Source organism: Grammomys surdaster, unplaced genomic scaffold (assembly GCF_004785775.1).
Source record: "Grammomys surdaster isolate TR1022 unplaced genomic scaffold, NIH_TR_1.0 186, whole genome shotgun sequence".
Taxonomy (NCBI): domain Eukaryota; kingdom Metazoa; phylum Chordata; class Mammalia; order Rodentia; family Muridae; genus Grammomys; species Grammomys surdaster.
In genome coordinates this window covers 6,922,687-6,950,170 of record NW_021604631.1, presented here as the reverse complement: position 1 = coordinate 6,950,170, position 27,484 = coordinate 6,922,687, and the positions used below count along the sequence as shown (strand labels likewise).

The 27,484-nt window shown below is 42.3% G+C and overlaps 1 protein-coding gene and 1 pseudogene across 4 annotated transcripts; both read left to right on the top strand.

Moving 5' to 3' along the window:
- The first annotated feature begins 6,753 nt into the window (after nucleotides 1–6,753).
- Mrps33 (mitochondrial ribosomal protein S33) lies at nucleotides 6,754–19,223 on the top strand. 4 transcript variants are annotated; one of them, XM_028768400.1, is made up of 3 exons: nucleotides 6,754–6,815; nucleotides 14,149–14,273; nucleotides 18,857–19,223. In XM_028768400.1, exons 2-3 carry the CDS (start codon nucleotides 14,175–14,177, stop codon nucleotides 18,860–18,862), a joined length of 105 nt encoding a protein of 34 aa, XP_028624233.1. In that variant the 5' UTR covers nucleotides 6,754–6,815; nucleotides 14,149–14,174; the 3' UTR covers nucleotides 18,863–19,223. The 4 variants fall into 4 exon arrangements, with proteins under 4 accessions (XP_028624233.1, XP_028624231.1, XP_028624232.1 ...); XM_028768398.1 differs by having other exon boundaries at nucleotides 14,149–14,389; XM_028768399.1 differs by lacking the exon at nucleotides 6,754–6,815 and adding an exon at nucleotides 10,726–10,869 and having other exon boundaries at nucleotides 14,149–14,389.
- On the top strand, nucleotides 8,987–10,416 carry LOC114622040 (annotated as a pseudogene).
- Nucleotides 19,224–27,484: the final 8,261 nt, after the last annotated feature.

Here is a 27,484-nt window from a genome sequence, read left to right as displayed (position 1 = left end):
AACAAGATGCAAAAGATGTATACAGAAAATTCCCAACTGGGTACTTTTTGAATGAAAGGCATGGCTGTTTGTATCCTATTTGTGGCACATACAGATGTCCAAAAGGACAAATGCACACACAGGAAGAATGCACACCAACCATCATCATGATTCTCATCTCTGAGAAGACAGAGGGTGAGAGAGAAAGGAGGAGGAAGGAGCTTCACCTCTTCTGTATTCATATCTACACAGCAAAAATCTAAATTTTAAAGAAGTAGAGGAAGCATTCATTTGATGAGCTATAAAAAGTACACCTCTCATTTTAAAACCAGCTTACTGAGTTATCATTTACATACCACAAGATTCAGTCTTTTTACATATACAGTTTGATGAGTGTTAGCAAACAAGTACAGTTGTGTAACCACTAGTCTAATTGAAAAGCACTTCTTCTGCCCAGGAAAGTTCCCTCACACCCCTCTGAGGTCAGTCGCTCTTCTTCCTCACGGGCACCCCTCTGGGGTCCTCTGAACCTGTAGTTTACAATCCCAGTGAAACACCTCCACAAAGCCACCAAAATGGACTAATATAGCATGTAGCCTTTCGAGTCTGACATATCACTTAACACAAGGCTTCCGAGACTCATAGGTATACTTATATGTTATCCTCATTAGGGTTTCTATTGCTACAAGGAAACACCGTAACCGAAAAGCAAATTTGGGAGAAAAGAGTTTATTTGGCTTACACTTCCATTTTGAAGAAAGCCAGGACAGGGACACAAACAGGGCAGGAACTTGGAGGCAGGAGCTGATGCAGAGGCCATGGAGGGATGCTGCTTACTGACTTACTAGTCAAGGCTTGCTCAGTCTGTTTTCTTATAGAACCCAGGAGTCTTACAGAACCCACCTATCCATGAGTGGCACCACCCACAATGGGCTGGGCCATCTCCTATCAATCAATAATTAAGAAAATGTCCTACAGGCTTGCCTGCAGCATATTATGGAAGTATTTTCTTAATGAAGGCTCTCTCCTCTGATGTCTTTAACTTGTGTCAAGTAGACATAAAAGTATACAGTACATATTTATTCATAATTTACTCCCTTTTGTTGCTTACTCTTACACTGTAGAAGGTACCACAGTGTGCTTATCTATTTACCTACTGATGACCATCTGAGTTGTTTCTTAGTTTAGGCTATTATAAATAAAACTGCTATAGTGAGATCTGGTGGTTTAAGTCTGTAATTCCAACACTCTGAAGACTGAGACAGGATAATTCTAACTTCAAGGTCAGAAATCATACAATCACAATAAATGAAAAAAGGCCTTTGTCAAAGTTTAATATCTCTTCATGATAAAAGCCCTGAAGAAAATAGAAAAACATACCTCAACATAATAAAGAATACGTACGACAAATGTATACCAACATTATACAAAATGGAAGAACAACTTAAAAATCCCCTCTGGTTTCCGTTGCTTATGTTCTTGCGCTTGCCTTTCGCCATCTGGTTAACTCTAGTGGTACCTGCCCTCACTGTGTAAAACTGGAGTCTGTATTTCCAGTTATCTTGCTTATTGCAGAGCTCCTCAGAGGGGGATGGGGTAAGGGGACAACATAGGAAATGTAAATAAATCATCCAATAAAAAAAAAAAAAAAATCCCCTCTGAAACCAGGAACAAGACAAAAGTGTCCACTCTGTTCACGCTTATTCAATATAGTCTTCTAGTTCTTAGCTAGAAAAATAAAATATGAAAAAATGATAAAAGTCTACAAATAGGAAAAAAGTCAAATAATCCCTATTTGCATCACTCTATATTGGAATAGTGTCTTCAGATGTATGGTTAAACTAAGGGTCTTGAGATAAAAAGATTATCTAGCCAGGTGGGTCATAAATACAATCATATGTATCTTTTAAGATCCATGGAAAAATCTATCTAGGGAGCAAAGGAATATTTGAAGATGCTAGTCTTGAAAAATTGAAATGATGTGGCCACAAACCAATGAGGGCCAATGACCACTAGATAGATATCAGAGGAGTCAAAGAACTGACGATTCTCCCTGAAGAAGCATATGTTCTAAAAAGGGGCAAAGCCTAGTTGATGTCTTGATTTTGGTACAATCAAACTGAATTTCAACTTCTAACTTCCAGAAATATGATAAAGGTAAGCCACTGGGTGTGACATTTAATTACAGAAGCCCTTATAAATTCTACTTAATGACAGTCAGTGCCCACCTATCACTCTCTATACCTCCTTGTACTATGGTTTGGATATGGCTTGGGAGTATCCTTGAAGGGTTCATGGATTGAAGTTTAAACCTCAGGGTGAGGTATTAAGAGGGTAAAAAAATTAATCCAACGTGGGCATTTAGAGATAGGCTAATTAAACCATAAGTTAAAGTCCTCATGAATGAATGTTGGTGGTTCCATAAGAGACCAGGAAGATATAGACATGTTCCCTGTCTCTTGCCATGTGCTGCTCTGGACCACCCTAAGACTCTGTGAGCAAGAGGGCTATTGCCAGGGGCACAGGGGGATAGCTCAGTGAGAAAAGCACTTGCCATGCAAGCTGGACAACCTGAATCAGAATCTCCGGAACACACACAAAAGCTGGATGCAGTAGCACCCATCTCTAACACCAGGACACCAGGACTTGGAGACCAGAGAAGAGAAGGAGCCTAGCCCAGGCCAGTCACCCTGCTGTACTCAGCACTGAACAAGAGTGACCCTGTCCTAGACAAGGTGCAAAGCGAGGGCCAACACTTTAGACTGTCCCCTGACCTCCACATCTGCACTCATACACCCATGCTCACAGACATAAATGTGCACACAAGCATCATACACATACCCTAGAAAAGGAAGCTACCACCAAGTGCTTCAAACAGAACCAGAAGCCAAAAAGAAACCTCTTTTCAACATACCAAATCTGCGGCATTGGGTTATTAACAGAAAAAGAACTAATACACTGTGGTAGTTTGAATATGTTTGGCTGGCCCAGGGAATGGTACTATTAGGAGGTGTGGCTTTGTTGAAGTAGGTGTGGAGGAAATGTGTTACTGTGGTGGTGGGCTTTGAGGTCCTATGCTCAAGTTCCACCCAGTACAGAAGAATCTGTCTTCTCCTGGCTGCCTTTGGATCAAGACGTAGAGCACTAGGCTCCTTCTCCAGCACCATGTCTGCCTAGATGCTGCCATGCTTCCGGCCATGATGATAATGAACTGAACCTCTAAAACTGTAAGCCAGCCCAATTAAATGTTGTCCTTTATAAAAAAAAAAAGTTACCTTGGTCATGATGTCTCTTCACAGCAATGAAACACAAACTAAGACATACACCTGGCTGTGTTTAAAGAAAGATTTATCGCCAGGCATGATGAAACATGCCTTTAGTCACATCACTCAAGAGGTAGAGACTTGTGGTCATACATGATCTACACAGCAAAGCAAAGGCTACATAGGGAGACCATGTCTTAAAAAATGAAGGAAGGAAGATATGATGTGATTTATAAATTTTCACAAAACATTCTAAAAACATAAATCAGCAAAGAAATGGCTCAGCAGTTATGAACACATACTGCTCTTGAACAGGACCCAAATTCAATTCCCAGCACCCATATCAGATGGTTCACAAACACCTACAGCTTCACCTCCAGGGGGTATGACAGTCTCTTCTGGCCTCCACTGGCACTTGCCCTCACAGGAACATAACTACACAGAGACAAACACAGACACACACACAATTAAAACAAACTTTTTTCATATCTAGAAAATCGATTAAAATGATTAAAAAAAAAACATACAAAGTAGAACCAACAAGCATTATATAAATTCAGCCGGCTCTCAATGTCTGTGGGTTTCCATACATAGATTCACTATACATAGATCAATAGCATTTTGAGGGAAAACTTGCATCTGGAGTAAATATGGGCAGACATTTTTTTCTCTTGTCACTATTCCCTTAACAATACAATATAATGACTATTCACATATCTTTTACATATGTATCATTACTAATCTAGAAATAATTTAAAGTATATCATAAGCTGTACGTGTATTATATTCAAATCTATATGATGAGCACCCATAGATTATGATGTCCGTGACATGTCTTGGAACCAACTCCCCATGTACAGTTTCAGTAGAGCTACCTGTTATAGGGATTATTACATAGCGCTTATTGAATGCTTAGTAGATCCATGGAGAAACAAGTACTTTATTCTGAGCATTTATCAAGGCCTTACATAAATACACTAAAATAGATTTTAGAACTAAGGCAAGTCAGCAGTGAGTTCTATATCTAGAGGAGGGTATTGAGTTAACATTGTCTTCGCTCCTATAGAATTTGTGTTTGCCAAGTTTTAATATGTTATCAACCCATATATATATATATGTGTGTGTGTGTGTGTGTGTATGTGTGTGTATATATATATATATATATATATATATATATATATATATATATATTTCACGCCATGAGTCAATTATAAATTTGGCTTTAAAGCTAACAGCCAATACAGAAGGGAATTGTTGCTGGTTAGTTTTTATCAACTTGACATAAAGTAGAGTCGCCCAGGAAGAGGTAACTTTAATTGAGTGCATCAAATTGGCCTGACATATCTATGGGACATTCTCTCGGTTAATAATTAATTTGAGAGGGCCAAGCCCCCTATGGGCTGTGTCATTCCTGTGCAAGTTGCCCTGGGTTGTAGCAGAAAGCAAGCTGAGCAAGTCACGGAGGAAGGCAGCGAGCAGTGTTCCTCCATGATCTCTGCTGCAGTTCCTGCCTTGAGCCCCTGCTTTGGTCTCTCCAAATGATAGACTGTAAGCTGCACGCCAAATCAAGTTTGCTCTCCATGTGGTTTTTGGTCAGTGTTTCATCACAGCAACAGACAGACAAACTAGAATAAAGATCTTCGTGTTTATAAAACTTAGAGGGCATTGGTTAGAAACAACACAAACCTACAGAAACAGGAAACACAAGCGAAAGCTCTCCACCTAGAACATAGGGGTAGGTGGCTGTATTTATGCATAGGATTTTAACAGCCTCGGTGTAAATGCTAATAAGCTTGCATACTATAATGTGGGTTGATAACATATTAAAACTTGGCAAACACAAATTCTATAGAAGCGAAGACAATGTCAATTGAATACCCTCCTCTAGATAGAGAACTCGCTGCTGACTTGCCTCAATTCTAAAATCTATTTTAGTGTATTTATGTAAGGCCTTGATTAATGCTCGTTTCTCAATCGACCTACCAAGCACTCAATAAGCGCTGTAGAGTAATCCCTATAAAAGGTGGCTCTATTGAAAGCAGATTTTGCAAGGAGTGAAATACTGATAGTGTTTCTGTTGTCAATAGGGGCTTAGGTAACTACTGAGGAGACATCCCTTTTTTATGGGAGGCAGTCTCTTGGCTTTTTCAAAGAAAAGAATTCCAGAGAAGACACACAGTTTAAGCAGTTTGCCTAACAAGAAAGCGAAGATTTCAAGTAGCGGGCTGTTTCAAAGAAATGGGGAATAGATTCTCCGTTGTATTTTTTTTATATTCTTATTTTTATAAAGTGGGTGTCATAGTGATAAAGTAGGGTGAGCCTTTCTCTTTCTCAAATTACGGTGGGTCAGATTACTTTTTAAGGATATTTCTTCTCAGGATCCTCTAGAAAAGCTTATAATGGAGACCAAGGCCACAATGAAAATGCTTACTGCAATGAAGTCACGGTCTTTGCCGGATGCAGACGCTTCACTAGTGCACACGTGGGCAAATACCACGGTGCCTTAGTTTTTGATGCGGTATGAACAGCCTATCTTCAGCCCCAAGGACAGTTAACCGTAAAGGGCACTCTGACCTGCCGCTGACACAGCTGCTCAGCTAAAGCTGCTGTTTTCTTGGCTCACATATCTGATTTCTTTTGAGATTGCTCAAGCTCCCGTGATTGAGCTCATAACTGTCCATTGGTTATGATATTTTCTTGCCCCACAGTTAAGACATCTTGCTTTTTTTTTTAATTGAGAGTTTGGGTCCAGGGTGATGGCACACACTTTTAATCCCAGTCCTTGGGAAGCAGAGGCAGATGGATCTCTGAGTTTGAGGCCAGCCTGGTCTACACAGTGAGTTCCAAGACAGCCAGGGCTGCACAGAGAAAGCCTGTCTAAACAAACAAACCAAACCAAAACAAAACAAAACAAAGAAAGAAAAGAAAGGGGCTGGGGACAGAGTTTTACTATTGTAAAATGTACAAATGTACAAAGAGCAGCACTTGGGCTGTCTTCCAAGACACAATTCTCTCCGAGCTGCTCCTGTCTCCTACCCAACAGTTCCATCCCTGTACCCTGAAGAGAGAGACACGGCTCAATTCCTTGACTGATAGGAATCTTACAGGGTCAGAAAGACCCCGAGCTGTAGCTTCAAGTAGTACGGAGCACATAGGACATAAGCTCTAATGAAAAGAAAAATGAAACGTGAGGACGAAGGAAAAATACTGCATTTCATTCTATTATCACGGAGCACGTAGCTTCAGAGACGAGGGACTCAGCTCCGGCTATTCTCAACAAAATGAAGCGTGTGGTCCCTCCAGAACCTTCCTGGAAAGCCAAGACTCCCCCACTCTCAGAACCACACCCACACACCCAGCTTTCCTCACCAGCGGAGGCCCTCGGCTCAGAGCGAGCGCTGCCGCTAGGTGTCGCCCGAGGTCCCGCTCCCAGGGAGCTCCAGGGATAGTAGTTCCGGGTTGATCGCCGACTCCGCTCTAGCCACCAAGCTTCCGCTTCTCTCCTGCACTCTAGAGCTGGGAGCAAGCAAGGGGGCGGGACTTCCGGGCGCGCGCGCGCGAGGTCAGGGGCAGGTAAGGTTCGCGGAGCGCTGGGGTCATAGCAGAGGGCGGCGGCGGTGCAGGCAAACGCGGGTCCCTAGCCTGGTGAAATTGCCAGATCAAGTCAAGTCAGATAGGGCCTTCCTCAGGGTTCCACGTGTACCCCACAAACACAGGCTTTTCCTGCGTCCTGTGGGGAACTGAACAAACCAAAAGTGCACGTCCTTTCTCCTAGTTAGCCCGCCTCAGCACTCAGTTTTGTGAGGGAAGTGCAGACCGTGTTTGTTGCTAGTTAAAGTGCAATTTAGATGTTGCGTGGGAAAATGAATGACACTACTACTGCTTCCATCACCGGAGGAGTGATCGAATCAGACAGCGGAGAGTATGAGTTGTTCTTGCTGAACAAAATGAAGTTATCTATTTGGTGGCGTTCATGCCCTGTGACCCAGTAAAATAATTGGTACCAATTTTTAAATGCTCGTTCTGAGCAGGTTGCTTCTCAGTAACAACTCTAGTGCATTCCTTGGGTCGTCGTGATTATGCCTTTCAGCTTTCCATGTCAGTCTCAAATAAGGTGAAGAGCAACTGGACTCCTGATGTTGATAACTGACCTATACTTATACGCACAAAAGTGTACCTGCAAGCATTCTAAATAAATGGATCCATGAGAAAGATAATCTTGCCTTTTTATGCCAAAGGGAGGGTGGGGGAAGGAGTTCTGAATTTTCAGATGTGGCCTTTATGTATTTTGTTTGACATATATAATTTGGTTTTGCTTCTCATTTTCAACAGTTATTTTCTCCTGTATTTTTCGTTCATTCTTATTTAAAGAAACATGATATCTCAAAGGAAGTAATTTGTGGGGCTGAAGAGATGGCTCAGTAGTTAATAGTGCATATTGCTCTTGCAGAACCCAGGCTGAGTTCCTAGTACCTATGTCACATAGCTCACAACCACCTGTAACATCAGTATAGGGCGGTGGTTCTCAACCTGTGGGCCACATATCAGATATCCTGCATATCAAATATTTATACTACTATTCATACATTCATAACAGTAGCAGAACTGCAGTTATAAAGTAGTGATGAAATAATTTTATGGTTGAAGAGGTCACTACCACATGAGGAACTGTATTAAAGGGTCACCGCACCAGGAAGGTTGAGAACCACTGGTCTAGGGGAACACTCTCCATCTTGGCTCCCTGGGCACATATTCACACAGACCCACCCACAAATAGCTTTTGTTTGTTTGTTTTTAATGTTTACACTATTGTGTAACTCCTATGGTAATTTTATATGAATTGGAATCTAATTGACAGGTAAATTAGACTTAATGTCACTTTAAAAGGTTATATTCTTTCATAAAATTGAAACTCTTTAAGAAAGCATGCTAAGCTCTTGAAAAGTCCTAAATTTTAAAATTTATTTTTACACGTATTTGTGTGTGCTCAGGCATGCAGAGGTCAAAAGACACCTTGGGGGAGTCCTTTCACCATGTGAATTCCAGAGATCACACTCAAAAAGATTGCAGGCCTGGTGACAAGCACCCAAACTGTTAAGCCATACAGCCTCGGTTTTGTTGTTGTTTGTTTTAGTTTTGTTTTGAATTTAAAGTTAGAGAAGGAGGGGAAAGAGGCAGCAATGTATCAGTCTCAGGACCAGTTATAGAAAGCAGCCATTTATCCTGTGTTTTTATTTTGAGACAAGGTCTCACCATGTAGCCCTGGCTTGCCTAAAACTCCACTTAGAAGAAGACTGGTCTTGAGCTCACAGAGAATCACTAGCCCATGCTTCCGAGTGCCAGGTTTCAAGGCCACACCTGGCCTCTTTTGGTTTATTTGTGTGTTGATGTATTACCAGACTAGTGAGATGGCTCAATAGAGAAAGACACTGTAGTCAACCCTATTGATCAGGGACCATTAAGTGTCCTTGTACTGCCACATGTGTATCGTAGTATGAATGTGCCCACATACATACATACACACACAAAAGCACAAATGGCCATACTGTAGAAGGAAACTAAAGCCACGGTGCTAAGAGTAGGGCTGAACCAGGGACTCGGGTCTAAAGAGGTTTATTCTCTTTCTTTGTCATAAAGACTATCGTTTTAAGACGTGGGTGTTGAATCACGTGCTCTTTTCTTGGGACAGTGGAGGCCGTGCAACGTCGCCCTTACTCTGAGCAAAGAACTGTGGGCAGAGGCAGTCGGGGTTAGAGAGAACTATAAGGCACTTTGCTGTGTTCAAATCGAAGTAAAGGGTGCAAAAATGCAGAGCAATAAAACCTTTAACTTGGAGAAGCAAACTCATACTCCAAGGAAGCATCACCACCACCACCAGCAGCAGCACCAGCAACAACAGCCACCCCAACCAATACCTACAAATGGCCAGCAGGCCAGCAGCCAGAATGAAGGCTTGACCATTGACCTGAAACCAGGAGAGAAGACCTTTATCCAACATAGCCGTCTCTTTGTGGCCAATCTTCCCCCTGACATCACTGAGGAAGAAATGAGGAAACTTTTTGAGAAATATGGAAAAGCAGGTGAAGTTTTCATTCATAAGGATAAAGGCTTTGGCTTTATTCGCTTGGAAACACGAACCCTAGCGGAAATTGCCAAAGTGGAGCTGGACAATATGCTGTGAGTGTGCTTTGCCTGTCACCGTGCATCCCTTACGGTCCACAACCTTCCTGAGTACATGTCCAACCAACTGCTGGAAGAAGCCTTTTCTGTGTTTGGCCAGGTGGAGAGGGCTGTAGTCATTGTGGATGACCAAGGAAGACCCTCAGGGAAAGGCATTGTTGAGTTCTCAGGGAAGCCAGCTGCTCGGAAAGCTCTGGACAGATGCAGTGAAGGCTCCTTGCTAACCACATTTCCTCGACCTGTGACTGTGGAGCCTATGGACTAGTTAGATGATGAAGAGGGACTTCCAGAGAAACTGGTTATAAAGAACCAGCAATTTCACAAGGAGAGAGAACAGCCACCCAGATTTGCACAACCTGGGTCCTTTGAGTATGAGTATGCCATGCGCTGGAAGGCACTCATTGAGATGGAGAAGCAACAGCAGGATCAAGTGGACCAGAACATCAAGGAGGCTCGTGAGAAGCTGGAGATGGAAATGGAGGCGGCACTCCGTGAGCACTAGGTTATGCTAATGAGACAGGAGTTGATGAGACGTCAAGAAGAGCTTCGGAGGATGGAGGAGCTGCATAGCCAAGAGGTTCAGAAACGAAAGCAGTTAGAACTCAGGCAAGAAGAGGAGCACAGGCACCGTGAGGAGGAGATGCGGCGACAAGAAGAAGAAATGATGTGACGACAGCAGGAAGGATTCAAGGGAACTTTCCCTGATTCGAGAGAACGAGAGATACAGATGGGCCAAATGGCTATGGGAGGTGCTATGGGCATAAACAATAGAGGCGCCATGCCCCCTGCTCCTGTGCCACCTGGTACTCCAGCTCCTCCAGGACCTGCCACTATGATGCCAGATGGGACCCTGGGATTGACCCCACCAACAACCAAACGTTTTGGCCAAGCTGCTACAATGGAAGGAATTGGAGCAATTGGTGGAATTCCTCCTGCATTCAACCGTCCAGCTCCAGGAGCTGAATCTGCTCCAAATAAACACCACCGGTATTAGATAAAGTTGCATTGTCTAGTTTCCTGCAGCCCTTAAAAGAAGAGTCCTTTTTGGACTAGCCAGAATTCTACCCTGGAAAAGTGTTAGGGGTTCTTCCCAATAGATAGGTCTTCCTTGCTTGTACTACTCTAGGGAGTATGCTTGAAGGCAGAGGGGCAAGGGAGGGGTGGTATTTAACAAGTCAAAGTCTGTGGAATAGTGCTTTCTCAAGTCTGTCTGGTGCATTCCTGAAGTATATTGACTGTTGAGGGCCTGGAGAACCATAGGAAAATGGACTCACAGCTCCATTAATCTTGATCATTCCTTCTCCCTCCCTCCTCTCTCTCTCTCTCTCCATCGTGTTTTAATTGCTTTCTCATCTTTATTCCCCTCAACCCCAGAGACACTGCCATATATACCACAAAACCTAAACATCCTCCAGTGACCTAGTCCCACTCCTCCATTCACTCCCAGGTAAGAATTCAGACAAACGTCCACAGAGGTTACAGCATACCTATGGTTCTGTTATATCTCGTATATGACCCCTTCATGTCCTAAAGAAGACATTTTCTCTTAGAGGTTTTCATTTTAGTATATCTTAAAAACCTCTTGTGTTAACTTGCCTCCATCTTTTCTTGGGTAAGGACTACACTTTCGTGTCTCTGATGTTACTGTTCACGGCTTTTCTTGAGAGGCCTAGTACAGTCTTGGGAACAGGGTTGCTGTGTGTTGGAGGTCTGACAGTAGCTCTTAGCTTGGCTATCTTAGGTAGTTACGCTGTGCATTTTTATTGGTGTACTATGATTTGTTGCTGATACCTTCAGTTTGAAATTTTTTCTGAGAAATAGAGCAGTAATGCAGCATCATCTTATTAAAATACATTCGAAGCCTTTTCAAAAAAAAAAAAAAGCCTTTGGGTATTGTGGTCTGTGTTGCCATGGAGTCTAATCTGCTCTTATTACTGATCATATACCCCGCCTGTCTGCTACACTGCAAAGTGAGGATGGAGTTACCTTAGCAGCCTGTGTTGGCTTTGCCTGCTTTCTAGAGCCTCTTCCTCTCCTTCCTACCTGTCAGATTACCAAGGTTCTGGCTGCCCCCATTCCCCTCGTCAGACTTTATAAATGAGAATATCATTTCAGGGAGGTGCAGGAGTAACTGTGCATGCTTGTGCACTCACTCTCGCTAGTCAGGACAAGGAATCAACAAGTGAACGGTGTCTGTGTGGAACCCACGAACACCAAGCTGTCAGAGAGGTTTGGGTTGTTCCTTTTGTGAATTACCATTTACTGAGAGCCGCTGCCCTCCCTAATGTCTCTTGGTATCACTGCAGTCTTTCTTTTCAGAAAAATAGGAAGTAAAATTTAGACAGGCAGAGTTCAGAATAGATCAAATGCCAGGGCCTGGATACAAAGCCAGTCTCATCCTGTAGCCTCTATTTAAGAATAAAGTGATTGGGAATTCAAGATGTATTTTCCCTTAAATGTTTTAGCAAACGATAGTTCCCAGCCTGCTTTAAAGTATCTCTGTAAATGTTATGCAATTACCGTGAAAATCTATTCTGATACTATACTAGTAATTAAGGAAAAGAATATAAAATAAATAGAGGAAAGGGTTGTTTAAACTTGTGTTTGGAAAAAGTCAAGGTTTGGGGGGAGGTTTTTCTTTGTTAATGTTATTTGTGGTATTGTTGCTGTTGTTTGTTGTTGTTTAAAGCATACATAAAAACATGGCAGCTTCTGAAGACTTCTGGACATCTAAAAGGCCTTGGAAGGGTTATGGCACTGTTATATTCTCCTTAGGTGTAAACTTGTAATGATGTCTTTTCCCCTGATAAAAATGAAACCTTCAGTCTGATAACACCAGCCCAAACCCATCTGCATCCACACTGTCCACCCTGGAGAGCAGGGTGTGAAAGGGAAGAGCATAGAAAGCTACAGGAGCCCAGATTAGTTTGAATGAGGCTGTGAATCTTCTCCCCTGGCTAGCCTTTGGGTGGCACTGCTGGCCCAAGATCATCTAGTCGGCATTCAGAGTAACAATGGTTTGACACTGATGGTCTACAGTTGTTCTAAGGTCAACCTCTGTTCTGTTTCTGGATGTTGAAATAGCATTAAAACTTTCCTCAAACAAACTGAGTTTATTTTCTCACAAGCACTATTTTGAAATGTATCAGGTGCTCTCTACCTAGTCTTGTCTTGTAGCAGGTGTGTGGAAACCTCTTCTCTGCAGGTGGCATTTTATTGGCATTCTTGTTTCCTCCCACGCTCTCCTGGCATTTCTATTTTTGAAGGATTAGTTTGATGAAAGCAGACTTTGCTTTGCAAGGGTAGTGTGCAGAACACTGAAGAGCTGTTTTACCTTAGCGCCTTCTCCTTGGGAGGTTTATGTATAGTTCTCCCATTGCTTTTTTTCAAGATAGATTTATGCCTTTTTTACATTCAAAATCTAGCTCCTCCTCATCTCAACCAAAGTTTCCCTCAGATAGTCTTTTAGCCAGGAAGGATTCTCATCTTGCCATGAAAATTTCACATAAACTGGTATGTGCTGCCAACAATTGCCCATACATCTGACCTAGAATGAGATGGCACAGTTATTCTACCAGAAGCATTCTTTTTTGTTTGTTTGTTTGTTTTCCAGACATGGTTTCTCTGTGTTGCTCTGGCTGTCCAGGGAACTCAAAGTGCTGGGATTAAAGCCATATGCCACCACTGCTAGGTGTGTTCTTTTACTTTTTATTGTGTGTGTCTGTGTCTCTATGCCTATGTGAATGCATGCCATTTGTGTGCAGTGCCCACAGAGGCCAGAAGAGGGCATCAGATCCCATGGGGCTGGATTTACAGGCAGTTGTGAGCAGTCCAACTGTCGGTGCTATGAACTGCACTGTCCTCTGGAAGAGCAGCGAGCATTCTTCACGCTGAGCTATCTCTCTAGCCCCCAGAAACATTCTTAATTTTTACATTTCCATCATGTGGGGTTTTTTAAATATCTATTAGCTATAATTTTTAATGCCCTAGTTATCATTCTCACATCTGTTCTACTGTTCTATACCTCTGAAGGAAGTTACTGTTGAGCTAGTTTGCATTAAGTCTGATAAAGAGTATCATAATTCCTAAGTGACTTTTGTTCAGGAATAACAGATCTTTTGAGCTGATGATCTTTATTTGAGTTGTTGAATATTGTTTCTATAGAGCCACTGTCTGTTTTTCCCACATGGCTTGCAGTTGCTAGGCAGAATTCAATCCAGTAACCTAGAGGCCAAATGACCTCATAACTCATTAGCAGTTCTCAGAGCCATCTGGTGCCCTCGAGGAGAACAGTGTTCAAAGGACCGATAATAAAGACAACAGCGTAATTACTTCTTTGCCATGATTACACCTTTAGATGGCAAGCAGTCAGCATATTTGCTTGCAGATTGCTTGGGTGGTTGTTTTCTAAAGGTATAATAACGATGCCATAGCAGAATAACTTGTTTCCCTGACCCCTTCATCCAGCTTGCAAAGAAGTAGACGTGACAAGTAAATAACCTACTAAATTACAAATTGTAAGAAAGGCAATACACCGAAGAAACATAGTACGTGAACACAAAATGTAAAAACTGCAGGCGAGAGGAGAGGTGGACATGTTTCCACTCCAAGGCTGATCCTGCCCAAGGCTACAATAATTCATGGGTGCTATCTTTTCATTTTCTAAAATGTTTACTAGATAAATGTGAGATTTCTCATGCTCACCTATTAATCTCCTTTTCTATAGGAATCTTGTTCCTTACCGCTGAGGAAATGTCTCCTCTTTCGGAGTATGCACTGCGCATGTCTCGTCTGAGTGCCCGGATCTTTGGTGAAGTGGCCAGGCCTACTGATTCAAAGTCCATGAAAGTGGTGAACCTGTTCAGTGAGCAGCCCTTGGCCAAGAAGAAAGAGACTTACGACTGGTATCCAAATCACAACACGTATTTTGCGCTCATGGGCACCCTCCGTTTCCTTGGCCTTTACAGGTGATAACTGGGGAAAGTCAGGGTTTTGTGAGAGGTGGTTTTAGAAGATCGCCAAGGAAAACAATTAGCTTGTGGCTTCACATTTTGCCTTGATTCATAAACAAACAGAAACATGTGCTTGTTGTAATTATGTCTAAAGCATAACTGACGTAAAATTGTATTGAATTATAGAGAGAGATCTAATTGTTCTTTTTTTCATTTTTTATTGGTTATTTTATTTATTTACATTTCAAATGTTATCCCCTTCCCAGCTTCCCCTCTCCCCTCCCTCTGCCTCTATGAAGATGCTCACCCACCCACCCACTCCTGCCTCAACACCCTAGCATTCCACTACACTGGGTCATTGAGCCTCCACAGGACCAAGGGGCTCCCCTCCCAGTGATGCAACATAAGGCCATCCTCTGCTACATATCCAGCCATGGGTCCCCCATGTATACTCTTTGGTTGGTGGTTTAGTCCCTGGGAGCTCTGAGAGGTCTGGTTGGTTGATATTGCTGTTCTTCCTATGGGTTGCAAACCCCTTCAGCTCCTTCAGTCCTTCCCCTAACTCCATTGGGGTCTGAGTACTCAGTCCAATGGTTGGCTGCAAGCATCCATATCTGTATCAGTGAGACTCTGGCAGAGCCTCTCAAGACAGCTATGCTAGGCTCCTGTCAGCAAGCACTTCTTAGCATCAGGAATAGTGTCTGGGTTTGGTGTCTGTATATGGGATGGATCCCCAGGTGGGGCAGTCTCTGGATGGCCTTTCCTTCAGTCTCTGCTCCACTCTTTGTCCCTGCATTTCCTTTTGACAGGAGGAATTCTGGATTAATAATTTTGAGAGGTGGGTGGGTGGACCCATCCCTCAACCAGAGGCCATGCCTGTCCACTGGATATAGTCTCTACAGGTTCTATCTCCCCTCTGTTGGGTATTTCAGCTAATGTCCTCCCTGTTGGATCCTGGGAACCTCTGGGGGCCCTGGCATCTGGGACTTTCTACTGGCTACCCCCAGTTCCCCCTCCCCCACCGCTGCACACCTCCTTTCAAATTCCTGACCCGCTCTACTTTTCTCCCATCTCCTCCCGTACCTGAGCCACCCCCCCTTTTCCTCCCCCTCCTCTCTCCCTCTACTCCCCAAGATTATTTCCTTCCTCCTTCTGAGTAGGACTGTAGCATCCACATTCTGGCGTGGTGTCTAATTTCTTCTTGGGTTTCATATGGTCTGTGAGTTGTATCATGGACATTGTGAGCTTTTTCCCTAATATGCACTCATCAGTGAGTACATACCATGTACTTTTGTGTTCTTCTGTGATTGGGTTACCTCACTCAGGATGTTATTTTCAAGTTCCATCCATTTACCTAAGAATTTCATGAAGTCATTGTTTTTAATAGCTGAGTAATACTCCATTGTGTAAATGTACCATATTTTCTGTATCCATTCCTCTGTTGAGGGACATCTGGGTTGTTTTCAGCTTCTGGCTATTATAAATAAGGCTGCTATGAACATAGAGGAACATATTTTAAATATACTATAACAGAAGCTAACAGAAGAGAAAGTGGGGAAGAGCCTCGAACACATGGGCACAGGAGAAAATTTCCTGAAAGAACACCAATGGCTTATGCTCTAAGATGAAGAATTGACAAATGAGATCTCATAAAATTGAAAAGCTTCTGTAAGAGGAAAGACACTGTCAGTAGGACAAAATGGCAACCAACTATACCACTCCTGGGCATATACTCAAAAGATGCTCCAGCATATAACAAGGACACATACTCCACTCCGATAGAGGGCTAATTGTTCTTTAATTTAAAACTGCTCTAAAAACGATGGGGGCAGCTGAATGGGCCAAAGTGACAAGGAATAACACTGCCACACACAAGCACAGTGGTTGCCAGAGCCCCAGGTTCTTGGTCCTGTCCTTCCTCCCCCACACTGCTCTGCCTCTTACTGGGTGTGTAGAAGCCTCCGCTCTCTGCCGGTGGCAGTTTCGTGGACATTTTTACTCCTCCCACTCACTTCTGGTGTCTTATTTTGTGCCTTTTTGATATATTAATTTGGCTTGAATAAGCTGCACTTCACTTTTAAGAGTAATTTATAAATGGTGTAACTTCTAATAGTGTGCTTTATATGTTTGGTAGGTCTGAGAAGTGAGTGCTTAAGACCTTTGTAGGGGGCGGAAGAGAGTAAAATACCTAGATGGTCATTTTTGTCTTTCTTTTTCATTTCCAAACTAATACATGTTCCTTACAAAGAATTAAAACAGCATATTTCGTAAAATTTAATTGCATACCATCTTTAAAATATAACATGTTTTAATTGGACCTAACTATTAATTTGGGACCATTTGTTGTAATATAAAATTAATAGCACAGCATGATACTCATTCCAGAGAGCTAGACGTTGGTATATTCATTTATCCAACTATTTTTAAGTACTTTCCATGCGCTAGTACTTAAGGTGGACATTAAAGGAACAGCGATGAACAAAACAGACAGTCTAAGTTTACACGTGACTAGATTATAAAGTACAACCTGCTTCTGAATGTCTGCAGTTGCTTGGGACTCTCTCCTGTGCCTTTAGTCTTGCCTCAGGAAAAAAAAAAACAAACTAATTTTATTATGACCCAGAATAAAATATCAGAAGCCAGATCCCATGAAAAATTATAACCCATAACAAAATCTCATCCAACTATTTCAATCTGCTGCTTGATACAATTCTTTTTGCTGATTTGAAGAACAAAGACGTAACTATCTTTGAAGGTGGGGAAAAAAAAACTAAACACTTAGTTGTTCATTGAAAAGCAAACTTATTTGTATGTGTTTAGTCAGTAATTATAGTAAATGGTAAATGATGTCTTCAGTGCATGGCCATCTGTAGCGTCAGACAGGTTGAATGTAGACATCACTTCAACAAAGAAAGTCTGATGTAAAGGCCTGTAAAAGAGGGGGGAATGTAAGCACCCCACACAGCTGAGTCACTCGGTTAACAAGCTGTCACGATAGACTAGCAGACTTTGTAGAGTTTTCTGTCTGATGGAGAACAAAGACTGGGGAATGATGTAATACATCATATATGTTTTGTGACAATGTTGAACCTGCTGTGGGGCGGGGGGTGGGGGGGAGAAGAACTAGCTAAGCAGGATCCAGAGTGCTGACAGACCTGTGGGGAGCAGGGCAGTCAGGGTCAGCCCCACAGAGGAGATGGAGGTTTAGCTTAAGGCTCATGGGTACTGAGTGAACCTGGGAGACCTAGGGAAGAACTGTGGGACAGAGACAAGAGTGAACAAGGCCACTTCCTGGAGTGCGCCTGCAATGACCCAGGAATAGTTTAGGCTAAGGCAGTGACTGGGAGACAGGAGGCAGGTCACAGGGCTCTGTGGAGCTGTGGTAAAGAAAGGGGCTTTTGTACTCTGGGCAACAGAGTTTGAACACAATGGTCTAACATCTGTTTTAGATGAATTTTTATAGCTATATTGAGAATTGTTTGGCATTCCTAGCTTATCCCAATGTGGTCATTTTGTATCGTCCATGTTCATGGAATAAAATATCAAATTCCGTAAAATCAATCTTTTAAACAACAGCTTAGTTGGACCCAGCAAAGCATATGTATGTATGTATGTATGTATGTATGTATGTATGTATGTATATGTATATGTATATGTATATATGTATATATGTGTGTGTGTGTGTTTGATTTTATTAAATCCATTAACAATGTATAATTAAACCACAAGCTATTGACATAACCTGTTAAAGATGAGGAAACTAAGTTACAAGAGAGCCAGGTCTCGTATCCAAAGTCACAGAGCTAGCATCTGGTGGAGCTGTGTTTTAAAGTCAGATTTACATGAGTTCCATGGCTTTCATGTTTAAGCACTTTCCTTGGGTATTTGGCCTTAGAATGTAAACACTTTAACCAGGTCTTCACCTTCTACACTGTCCACATGTATAATTAGTCCTGGCTGCCATGACTCCTTTAATGCCTGTCTTGGTCTGCTTTCCATCTCCTTGACCCTTTCCTGACAGCATCCACTGCCATTCAGGCTGTTCTGGACAACTGCCTGTTTTAGGAGAGGCTAATTCCTAGGGCAGTCAGGAGCTCTGCTCAGGTACTGAAAACTTACACTCACACTTTACTCCTCTCAATGTTTAGTCTTTTTAATTTTCAATACTGAGAGTCTAACCCATGGTGTTTAGCCTTGACATAGGGAAATGCTGGGTGGTGTATCTTATAGATACATAGGTTTACCTAGGCTCACCAGGAAGTTTACTCCTCTTTGTAGTATTGTGTCTGTAAAGGAAAACTGACACCTGAATTCTTATAACCTAGCCAGTCTGTATGTTGGGTCCTCCATGCTTTCTGTTCACCAAAGTAAGCATGTGTCCTAAAAAGCCATGGTCAACAGCCCAAGAGAACGGTTCTAGATTGGTATTTCTCTAGTGCGGTAAACATAGCTCTTTGATTTTTTTTTTCCTTCTTCATCCAGAGATGAGCATCAGGACTTTAAGGATGAGCAAAGACGTCTAAAGAAGCTCCGTGGAAAGGGGAAGCCAAGGAAAGGAGAAGGGAAAAGAGCTACAAAAAAGAAATAGTCTCAGCTCATCAAGAAAGAAAATGCTTTCCTCAGTGACTAAGAAAGTGTATCTCATTATCTTTTTGCATATTAAAGGAATACGACTTCCCTCAGTAGACACCAACCCTGTGTTCATGTTCACTTCAGCTAAACTGTGACTGGTTTCTTGAAGATAATTCTAATCCTTCAAAATTATAATGACCTCGATTTTGTAATCTGAAGCATACCTAATTCTGTAATGGAATGAATAAACTATTGCTGAGTGATTTGTTTAACACTGGAATGGCTGTTGGGATTGCAGTAGGGGAACCTCCCTAAATGAGTGTCCTGGGCTTTCTTTATTCCTCCTTTGCTTCTCCACTCAGCCCTAACCTTTCCTCTCTCTGACCAGCGAGCCTTCGCTTTACCATCAGGCTTGCTCTTCAGAAGGTGCCTGTCTGGGATTAAAAGCTTTCTGGGACAGGGAGGATTGAATGCCTTGTGTACACAAGGCATTAGAGATTAGTACTAGAGTGGTTAGAAAAAAGAGAAAAAACAGTTTTTAATTTATGAAACTTTAAGTTTTGTAGAAGAGACTAATATAAATACATATATTTAACATAATTATAATTGCATGGTATTATAACAGTACTAAATGCTACAAAGGGAAAAAACTACTTTTTGAGACAGTGGATGGGTGGATACATGCAAATATTGACAAAACCACTTTGGGAAATTTAGAGAGCTTCCAAAAGAAAAAAAGAAATTATATTTACACTGAACACAAGTGGTAAATGAGAGAAAAATGATGAGGAAAAGTGTTTGAGGTGAAGAAAGATTGAAAAGTCCTAAAGTAAGAAATCCTTGTTCCAAAAACTGAAAACAGACCACTGACTGGCTCACGTTTAGCCATAAGGACATAGACAGGCCAGGCAAGAGGCGTAGGCAGGACAGCAAGTTTGAGGCCAGTCTGGACAACTTAGCGAGACTCTGTCTCAAAACAGAAAAGAGGATGGTCTGTGCGTGTCATGGGAAAGTCCTGTTTAACCTTAATCAAAAAGCGATGTACAGAAGCAAGAGTAGACCTATCAGCTACTTTAGATAGGATCTTCTTTCCCTGAGCACTGAATGAGTGCTGGACTAGTAAAAAAAACTCGAGTGCATATGTTTAGACAAATGTTATTTTTAAACATGCATCATCCAGATGGTGTGGCTGGGGCTTGTATAGCCTGTTTGGGGGGTGGATACTTAAAATTGGGTGATTTGTGTCTGCTAGAGTTGAACTCAAACAGAAGGTTCAGAATCCGTTCGTTTAAAGCTTTCGACCGAGTACCTGCCATATGCCTAGCTCATAATAGTTGTGAGGTGATAGAATGAATAGATAAGGTCTCTCCAAAATTGTGTGAATGAGGGCTGCTGCTGTTACGAAGGAACCGCAAGAGCTCAGTAGTCTGCTTGGAAGCAGTGCATCTGGCACTGCAGCCGAACCTGAGTAGATGCTGAGGTGGGAAATAGTGACAGCCCAGACATGGAACGGCTGGGATGATTCTCCAACCTATAAAGAAGCCCTAGGGCTGAAGAGATGGCTCAACAGTTAAGAGTGCTTGTCTGGCAGAGGACCAGAGTTTGGTTCTCCATACCCACATTTTGACTCCAGTTTCAGGGGATTGGATACCCTGGCAGGCACCAAACACACATGTGGTGCACATACATACAGGCAGGGAAAACACATACACATGAGATAATTTTTTTTTTTAATTTTAAAGAGGTGCTGCATAAAGAGGTACGTAGAAGATAGAAGAAAATGTTTGGACAAGTAACTTCATTAAGTGCTTACCACAAACCTGAGGTGGAAAGCAGAATCTCTCCTGGAAGAGCTTCAACAGCTCGGGCTGACAGGAGGCCTAGCCATGGCTGTGGTTGTTTAAACAGTGGCTCCTGTAGGCTCATATATTTGAATAGTTGGTCACCAGGGAATGGAGCTGTTGGAAAGGATTAGAAGGATTAGGAGGTGTGGTCTTATTGGAGGAAGCATTTCACTGGAGGTGGGCATTGAGGTTTCAGAAGCCCACAATAGGCCCATTTCTCTTTCCCTCAGCCTGCCAGTCAGGGTGTACCTGTCAGCTACTCCTCCAGCACTATACACGCTACCGTGTTCCCCACCATGATGATAGACTAAACCTCTGAAACTGTAAGCAAACCCCCAGTTAAATGCTTTCTTTTGTAAGAGTTGTCTTGGTTATCGTGACTGCTTACAGAACAACAGTGACTGAGACAAACCCACAGCAGATTTGTGTGCCCGTCACATGCTAAAAATCAGAAAAGTTAGGGTTTATTTGCATGTAAACTGCCCAAAAACCAACTGTTGGGAAAACACCTTGAGACTCAAGATAGCCTACACTAAACTGCTTCAGACACACTGGGAGGAAGGAGGAGAAGGAAGTATCTAGATGCTATAGGAGGCAATGCAATTCACGATGCCAGCATCCCAGGTTCAGTGAGGATAAATACAGCTAAGGAAAAATTCAACTTTAGACTTAGACTAGCTAGATTGCTATCATCAGATTTCTGACCAAAATCTGAACTATCTGTGCTTTCCTTCTATGTTTGGCATTTAGTGTGCATAAAGGATTTTGCCATGGATTTTGTTATAGTGCTCCACTATGTTCATAGCAGCCTTATTTTTAATAGCCAGAAGCTGGAAACAACCCAGATGTCCCTCAATGGAAGAATGGATACAGAAAATGTGGTACATTTACACAACAGAATACTACTCAGCTATTAAAAACAACAACTTCCTGAATTTTTCAGGCAAATAGACAAAACTAGAAAATATCCTGAGTGAGTTAACCCAGACCCCAAAGGACATACATGGTATATACTCACTGATAAGTAGATATTAGCCAAAAAGCTCAGAATACCCATGATACAACTCAGACCATATGAAGCTTAACCAGAAGGAAGCCCAAAGTGTGGGTGCTTCAATCCTGCTTAGAAGGCGGAACAAAATGGTCACAAGAGGTAAAGGGAACTAGGGACCTAGGTGGAAGAGAGGAGGGGGAGGGAAAAGAGGGGTCAGGATCAGGTATGAGAAGAGACAGGAGAGAAGTCTAGAGGCCCAGAAGAATGACTAGAAGTATGAAGCAGTAAGGAGTAGGGAATGGGGGGGGTGGGGCAGGGGGGGAACCACTAGAGAGTCTCAGATGCTAGGGAACTGAGAAGCTCCCAGGACTGAATGGGGATGACTTTGGCCGAAATATCCAACAGAGAGGAGATAGAACCTGTAGAGACCACCTCCAGTAGATAGGCATAGCAGCCAACTGAGGGATGGGGCCATCCATCCATCTCAAAATTTTTGACCCAGAATTGTTCCTGTCTAAAGGAAATGCAGGGACAAAAAAATGGAGCAGAGACTGAAGGAAAGGCCATCCAGAGACTGTCCCACCTGGGGGGTCCATCCCATCCACAGACACCAAACTCTGACACTATTACTGATGCCATGTTGTGCTTGCAGTCTAGTATGGCTGTCCTCTGAGAGGCTCTGCTAGCATCTGACTAAGATGCAGATACTCATAGCCAACCATTGGACTGAGCCCAGGAACCCCAATGGAAGAGTTAGGGGAAGGACTGAAGGAGCTGAAGGGATTGCAACCCTATAGAAAGAACAATATCAACTAACTGGACCCCTCAGAGGTCCCAGGGACTAAACCACCAACCAAAGAGCATACATGGAGGGACTCATAGCTCCAGCTGCATGTGTAGCCGAGCCCTGCTTTATCTGACATCAGTGGGAGGGGAGGCACTAGTCCCATGGAGGCTTGTTGCCCCAGCAAAGTGGGATCCTAGAGGGGTGAGGTGGGAGTGAGTGGGTGGATGGGTGGGGGAGCACCCTCTTAGAGGCAAAGGGAATGGGGAAGGGGGGAGGGTTTGCAGAAGAAAAACTGGAAAGGGGGACAACATTTGAAATGTAAATAAATAAAATTGTCAAAAAAAATAAATAATAATAAATGTTGACTTTTGCATTCAAAAATTGAGAGGTTATGATACAGTTTGCTGTACCCCTACAGTACATCCATGGACCTTTTTGTAAAATCATGACAATATTTTACTAGATTAAGGCCCTCTACAGTTAAGAGTTTTAATCTCAGCACTTGGACAGATAGTTCTAAGTGAAGCCAGCCTGGTTGTGTATATATGTATATATCTGATGCCTTTGCTTATACTGCATCTTCTAAAATAGAATAAAGCAAAACTTACGATTCCACTTTTTCCACTTTCCCTCTCTCCTCACATATATTCACCAACACTCCTGAAGCTCTAAATTTAAAGCTCAGTCTGAGATGGAGTTAAGAACAAACTTGAGAAGCAGTAGATAACACAGACTGTCTTTAACCTTCCAATCTTGTCTTCCTTTAAAAAAAAAAATTTAAAGTTAAGAGGTGAGTGTAACAGGTCTTTAATCCCAGTATTCAGGAGATAGAAATAGTCTGAGTTTGAGGCCACCCTGGTCTACACAGTGAATTCTGAGTCAGCCAAGGCTACATAAGACCCTATCTATAATAAATAAATAAATAAATAAATAAATAAATAAATAAATAAATAAATCTTTTTAAAAAGTAAGAACAAGGCCGGGCGGTGGTGGCGTACACCTTTAATCCCAGCACTTGGGAGGCAGAGGCAGGCAGATTTCTGAGTTCGAGGCCAGCCTGGTCTACAGAGTGAGTTCCAGGACAGCCAGGGCTACACAGAGAAACCCTGTCTCGAAAAACCAAAAAAAAAAAGTAAGAACAAAAGTCAATGTGATTCAAAGACTCATTCTACTTAAGGAAACATGTTTTCTGGGAGAGAATGGTTCAGTTTATGGAGAGCTTTCTTATCTCTGCTATGAAAGCCATGAGCTTCTCCTAAAATTATTTCAGTAAGAAACTAGTGCTCAGGGCAAAACCATCATCTCAAAAGAGACAGAAAACTACTGATTGGCCCACTGAGCTTAGAATAAAAACAGGCCTGGAGAGATCGCAGAGGTTAAGAACACAGGCTGTTTTTCCAGAAGACCTGAGTTTGATGCCCAGAACCCACATGGCTGCTCAGAACCATCTGTAACTCCAGTTCCAGGGTTTCTAACACCCCCTTCTATCCTCCACAGGCACCAGACACACACATGGCACATGGGCACAAATGCTCAAAAAAATACATAAATAGAATAGAATAGAAGAAAAACAGAATTCTAAAGAGAGATTGAAAGTTTTGCAGAGGACATGGATGAATCTAAGTGTCCAGTCTGAGTATCTATAAGGACTGGCCAACGCATTAAGCACCAAACTAGTAGCCAATGCAGCGATATGAATACCTAGTGAAGGGTAATAGAATTCTGTATGTATAGGAATGAGCTCCTAAGCATTGAAAACAGTGGATGCAAGTATTCCAACAGTCTTACAGCACTCATCACATACAGGACACTGTGTATTGTAGATCCTATCTCATTAACTCCTTCCGCCTCATCCTACAAGAGTCTGAGGCTTAGAACATATATATACCCAAGCAGACATCTACAAGATTTTCCTAGACAACTTCAAAATCTTGGGTCAACAGACTCATTTTCCACAAGCATAAAGAAAAGTTTATAATAAACAGACCTATACAAGACCTAGAAGCAACAATAAAACCTAACACCAGTGAGTGCTATGAAGGGTGTGGTCTGCCAATCTCAGAATCACAACCAATACCCCGACGTCAAGTTCCTAGTATGTGTTTGGTTGTTTGGATGCAGTGCTGGGACTATTAGCCTGGGTCTTGGTACTAGCCCAATGCTCTACTGCTGAGCTACTTTTCTAGCCTGTGCTCTTGTGACTGGATGAAGCTCTGCTCTTGGTCCAAAGGTCAGAGCAGTCATTTGCCAAGCTCTGCCATTTGCTAGGTACTCCACAGAGTTTTCTACAACTGTGTCACTTCATCTCTACAACAGCCCCATGACTATTACTTTCTCCCACTTTATACAAGAATTTAAGTTTTGAACTGTTGGTGGTGAACCCTGGCTGTATGGGAAAAGCTGAAGGATCCTGTCCCTGGTACTAGTCCAGACTAATCAGAGTTGAAGCAGGGAAGGAGGCATTGGCTAAGGCGCTGGTGTTTGAAAAACTGGCTTGCTTTTACCATGTGGGGTTGTTGGTTTTTTGAGTTTATTTTCCTTTGAAAACCTGATGATTGAATCAAAGAACTCACACATTAGACAAGTGCTTTCCACTAAGCTATATATACCCCAGCCCTGTACTCTTGCTTTAAAATTGCTGAAGTGGCTCTGCTGTGTATTCAAGTATAAGAAACACCACTAAACTTGGGTATGTGAACTTGTAAATCCCAGCATGAAGGAAGCCGGGCAGGAGGATCGCTGCTACATTGAGGCCAGCCTAGGCTACAAAGATACTGCCTCAAATGCAAAAATCGAAAAACATATGTTGCTGTCAATCAGGTAATGTTTCTTATATCAAGTATTCCTCCCTGTCCTATTGAGAACTTGTTAGATAGAGGGATGGATGGGCCCCACCAGTGTGCCTTATCCAGGTCTTCCATAGGGCCCAGGAATTTGCATATTTATTAGGGCTTGCTGTTGCTGCTCATCTGAGAACCTTACTTTTAGAACTTAAAAATGTGGCTTAAAGTAACTTGGCCAAAGTTCCCTAATTGATAAGTTATTGAATTCTCTAACTCAAGTGAAATTTCTTAGATACCCTGGGGCCTTTTCCTAACCAGGACTTGGCAGATCTTTGGAAACTGACAGAAAAATCCAAAGCTTCACACCCTTAAATAAGAACTTTTTTATTGATATGCAAAAAGCTTGGGAAACTACTGAACCTTATAACAGATGATCTGAATTTAAAAAAAAACCATCCCCAATGTACGAAGAGGAGAAGAAGTATTACAGTCACCTGGGCTCTGAATTAGACTGTGCATCCATGTGCTTGCTGCTATGAAGAAGGAACCCATCAGGAATATGCCAATCTCTGGCTCCTCCAGTACCATCTACAGGGGCAAGCTTAAACAAGCTTTGTACTCTAAAGGATGAATAAAATGATTAAATATGTAAATGGTACTGTAAACATTAGAAACTGATACCATACTTCTGAAACAAATATATATATATATATATATATATATATATATATATATAAATATATATATATATATACCCTGTCTAGCAGCCAAAAAGCTAGGGAAGCTCTTGAAAGTTCAAGACAGGAGATGAAAGCTGGGATGATGTTCAGTGGAAACCAGTTTGAATCCCCCTCACTACACAATAAATAGAATAAGGAAATGGAGCCGGACTGTGGTGGCACACATTTTTGACCCCAGCACTCAAGAGGCAGAGATGGTTGGATCTCTGTGAGTTCAAGTCCAGCCTGATCTATAGAGGGAGTTCCAGGGCAGCCAGAGCAACATAGAGAAACCTTGTCTCAGAAAACTAAAATGGAAAAAAAGAAGTTTAATTTCCAGAGGGAATCGTTTTCTTCTCAGTGAGATAGTGATAAAAGATTCATAGTTATAAGAAGCACAATATGTAAAGGTTTATACCGTTTTCCAATCATGTCTAACCTCAGGAAACTGTATCAGTTACCACCACAGCTGTTTACTGTGGTGAAAGGAGAGGTACTGAAGGACTGATATGGTGGCTCAGAGCCAGCATTTTCCAAATGACACCCATGACAATAGAAAATGAACTCTGTGAATGGAGGGCCAGACCTTGCAAGTTGTGTCAGTTTAGGATAGTTTGGAGAAACTGGCAACTAAGACAGTGAGTACAAAGGAATCAATAATTTGGATATTGTTATGGTTTGTATGTGCTCAGCCCAGGGAGTGTCACTATTAGAAGGTGTGGCCTTGTTAGAGTAGGTGTGGCCTTGTTGGGATAGGTGTGTCACTGTGGTTGTGAGCTGTAAGACTTCTCATCCGAGCTGCCTGGAAGCCAGTCTTCTAGTCTCCTAGCAACCTTCAGATGAAGGTGTACAACTCTCAGCTCCTCCTGCACCACACCTGCCTGGATGCTGCCATGTTCCCACCTTGATGATAATAGACCGAACCTCTGAACCTGTAAGCCAGCCCCAATTAAATGTTGTCCTTTTAAGAGTTGCCTTGGTCATGGTGTCTGTTCACAGCAGTAAAACCCTAACTAAGACAGGTATTAAAAAAAGAAGAACAAACATTAAGATGGCATAGTAAGATGATATATATAAATATCAAAAAATGTTTAAAAGATACCAATATTGGTGTAAGAAAATATAACTGGTGAAATATATAATCCAGAAATGGTCTGCGGTGTATAAGAATTAATATATGAGGAGCTAGAGAGAAGAGCTCAGGAATGCTTCCTGCTCTTCCAGAGGACCTCAGCTTGATTCCCAGCACCCACATCAGACAGCTCGCAATTGCCGGTAACTCCAGCTCCAAAGGATCTGAACCCCTCTGCTGGCCTCTTTGGGGATCTACACATATACAATGTAAAATATATAAAATGTATAGAAGAAGGAGAAGGAGAAGGAGAAGGAGAAGGAGAAGGAGAAGGAGAAG

Coding starts and splice junctions, on each gene's coding strand:
- Mrps33 (XM_028768397.1), top strand. Junction 14,390..18,856: donor CGTTTCCTTGGCCTTTACAG/GTGATAACTGGG, acceptor TTCTTCATCCAG/AGATGAGCATCAGGACTTTA.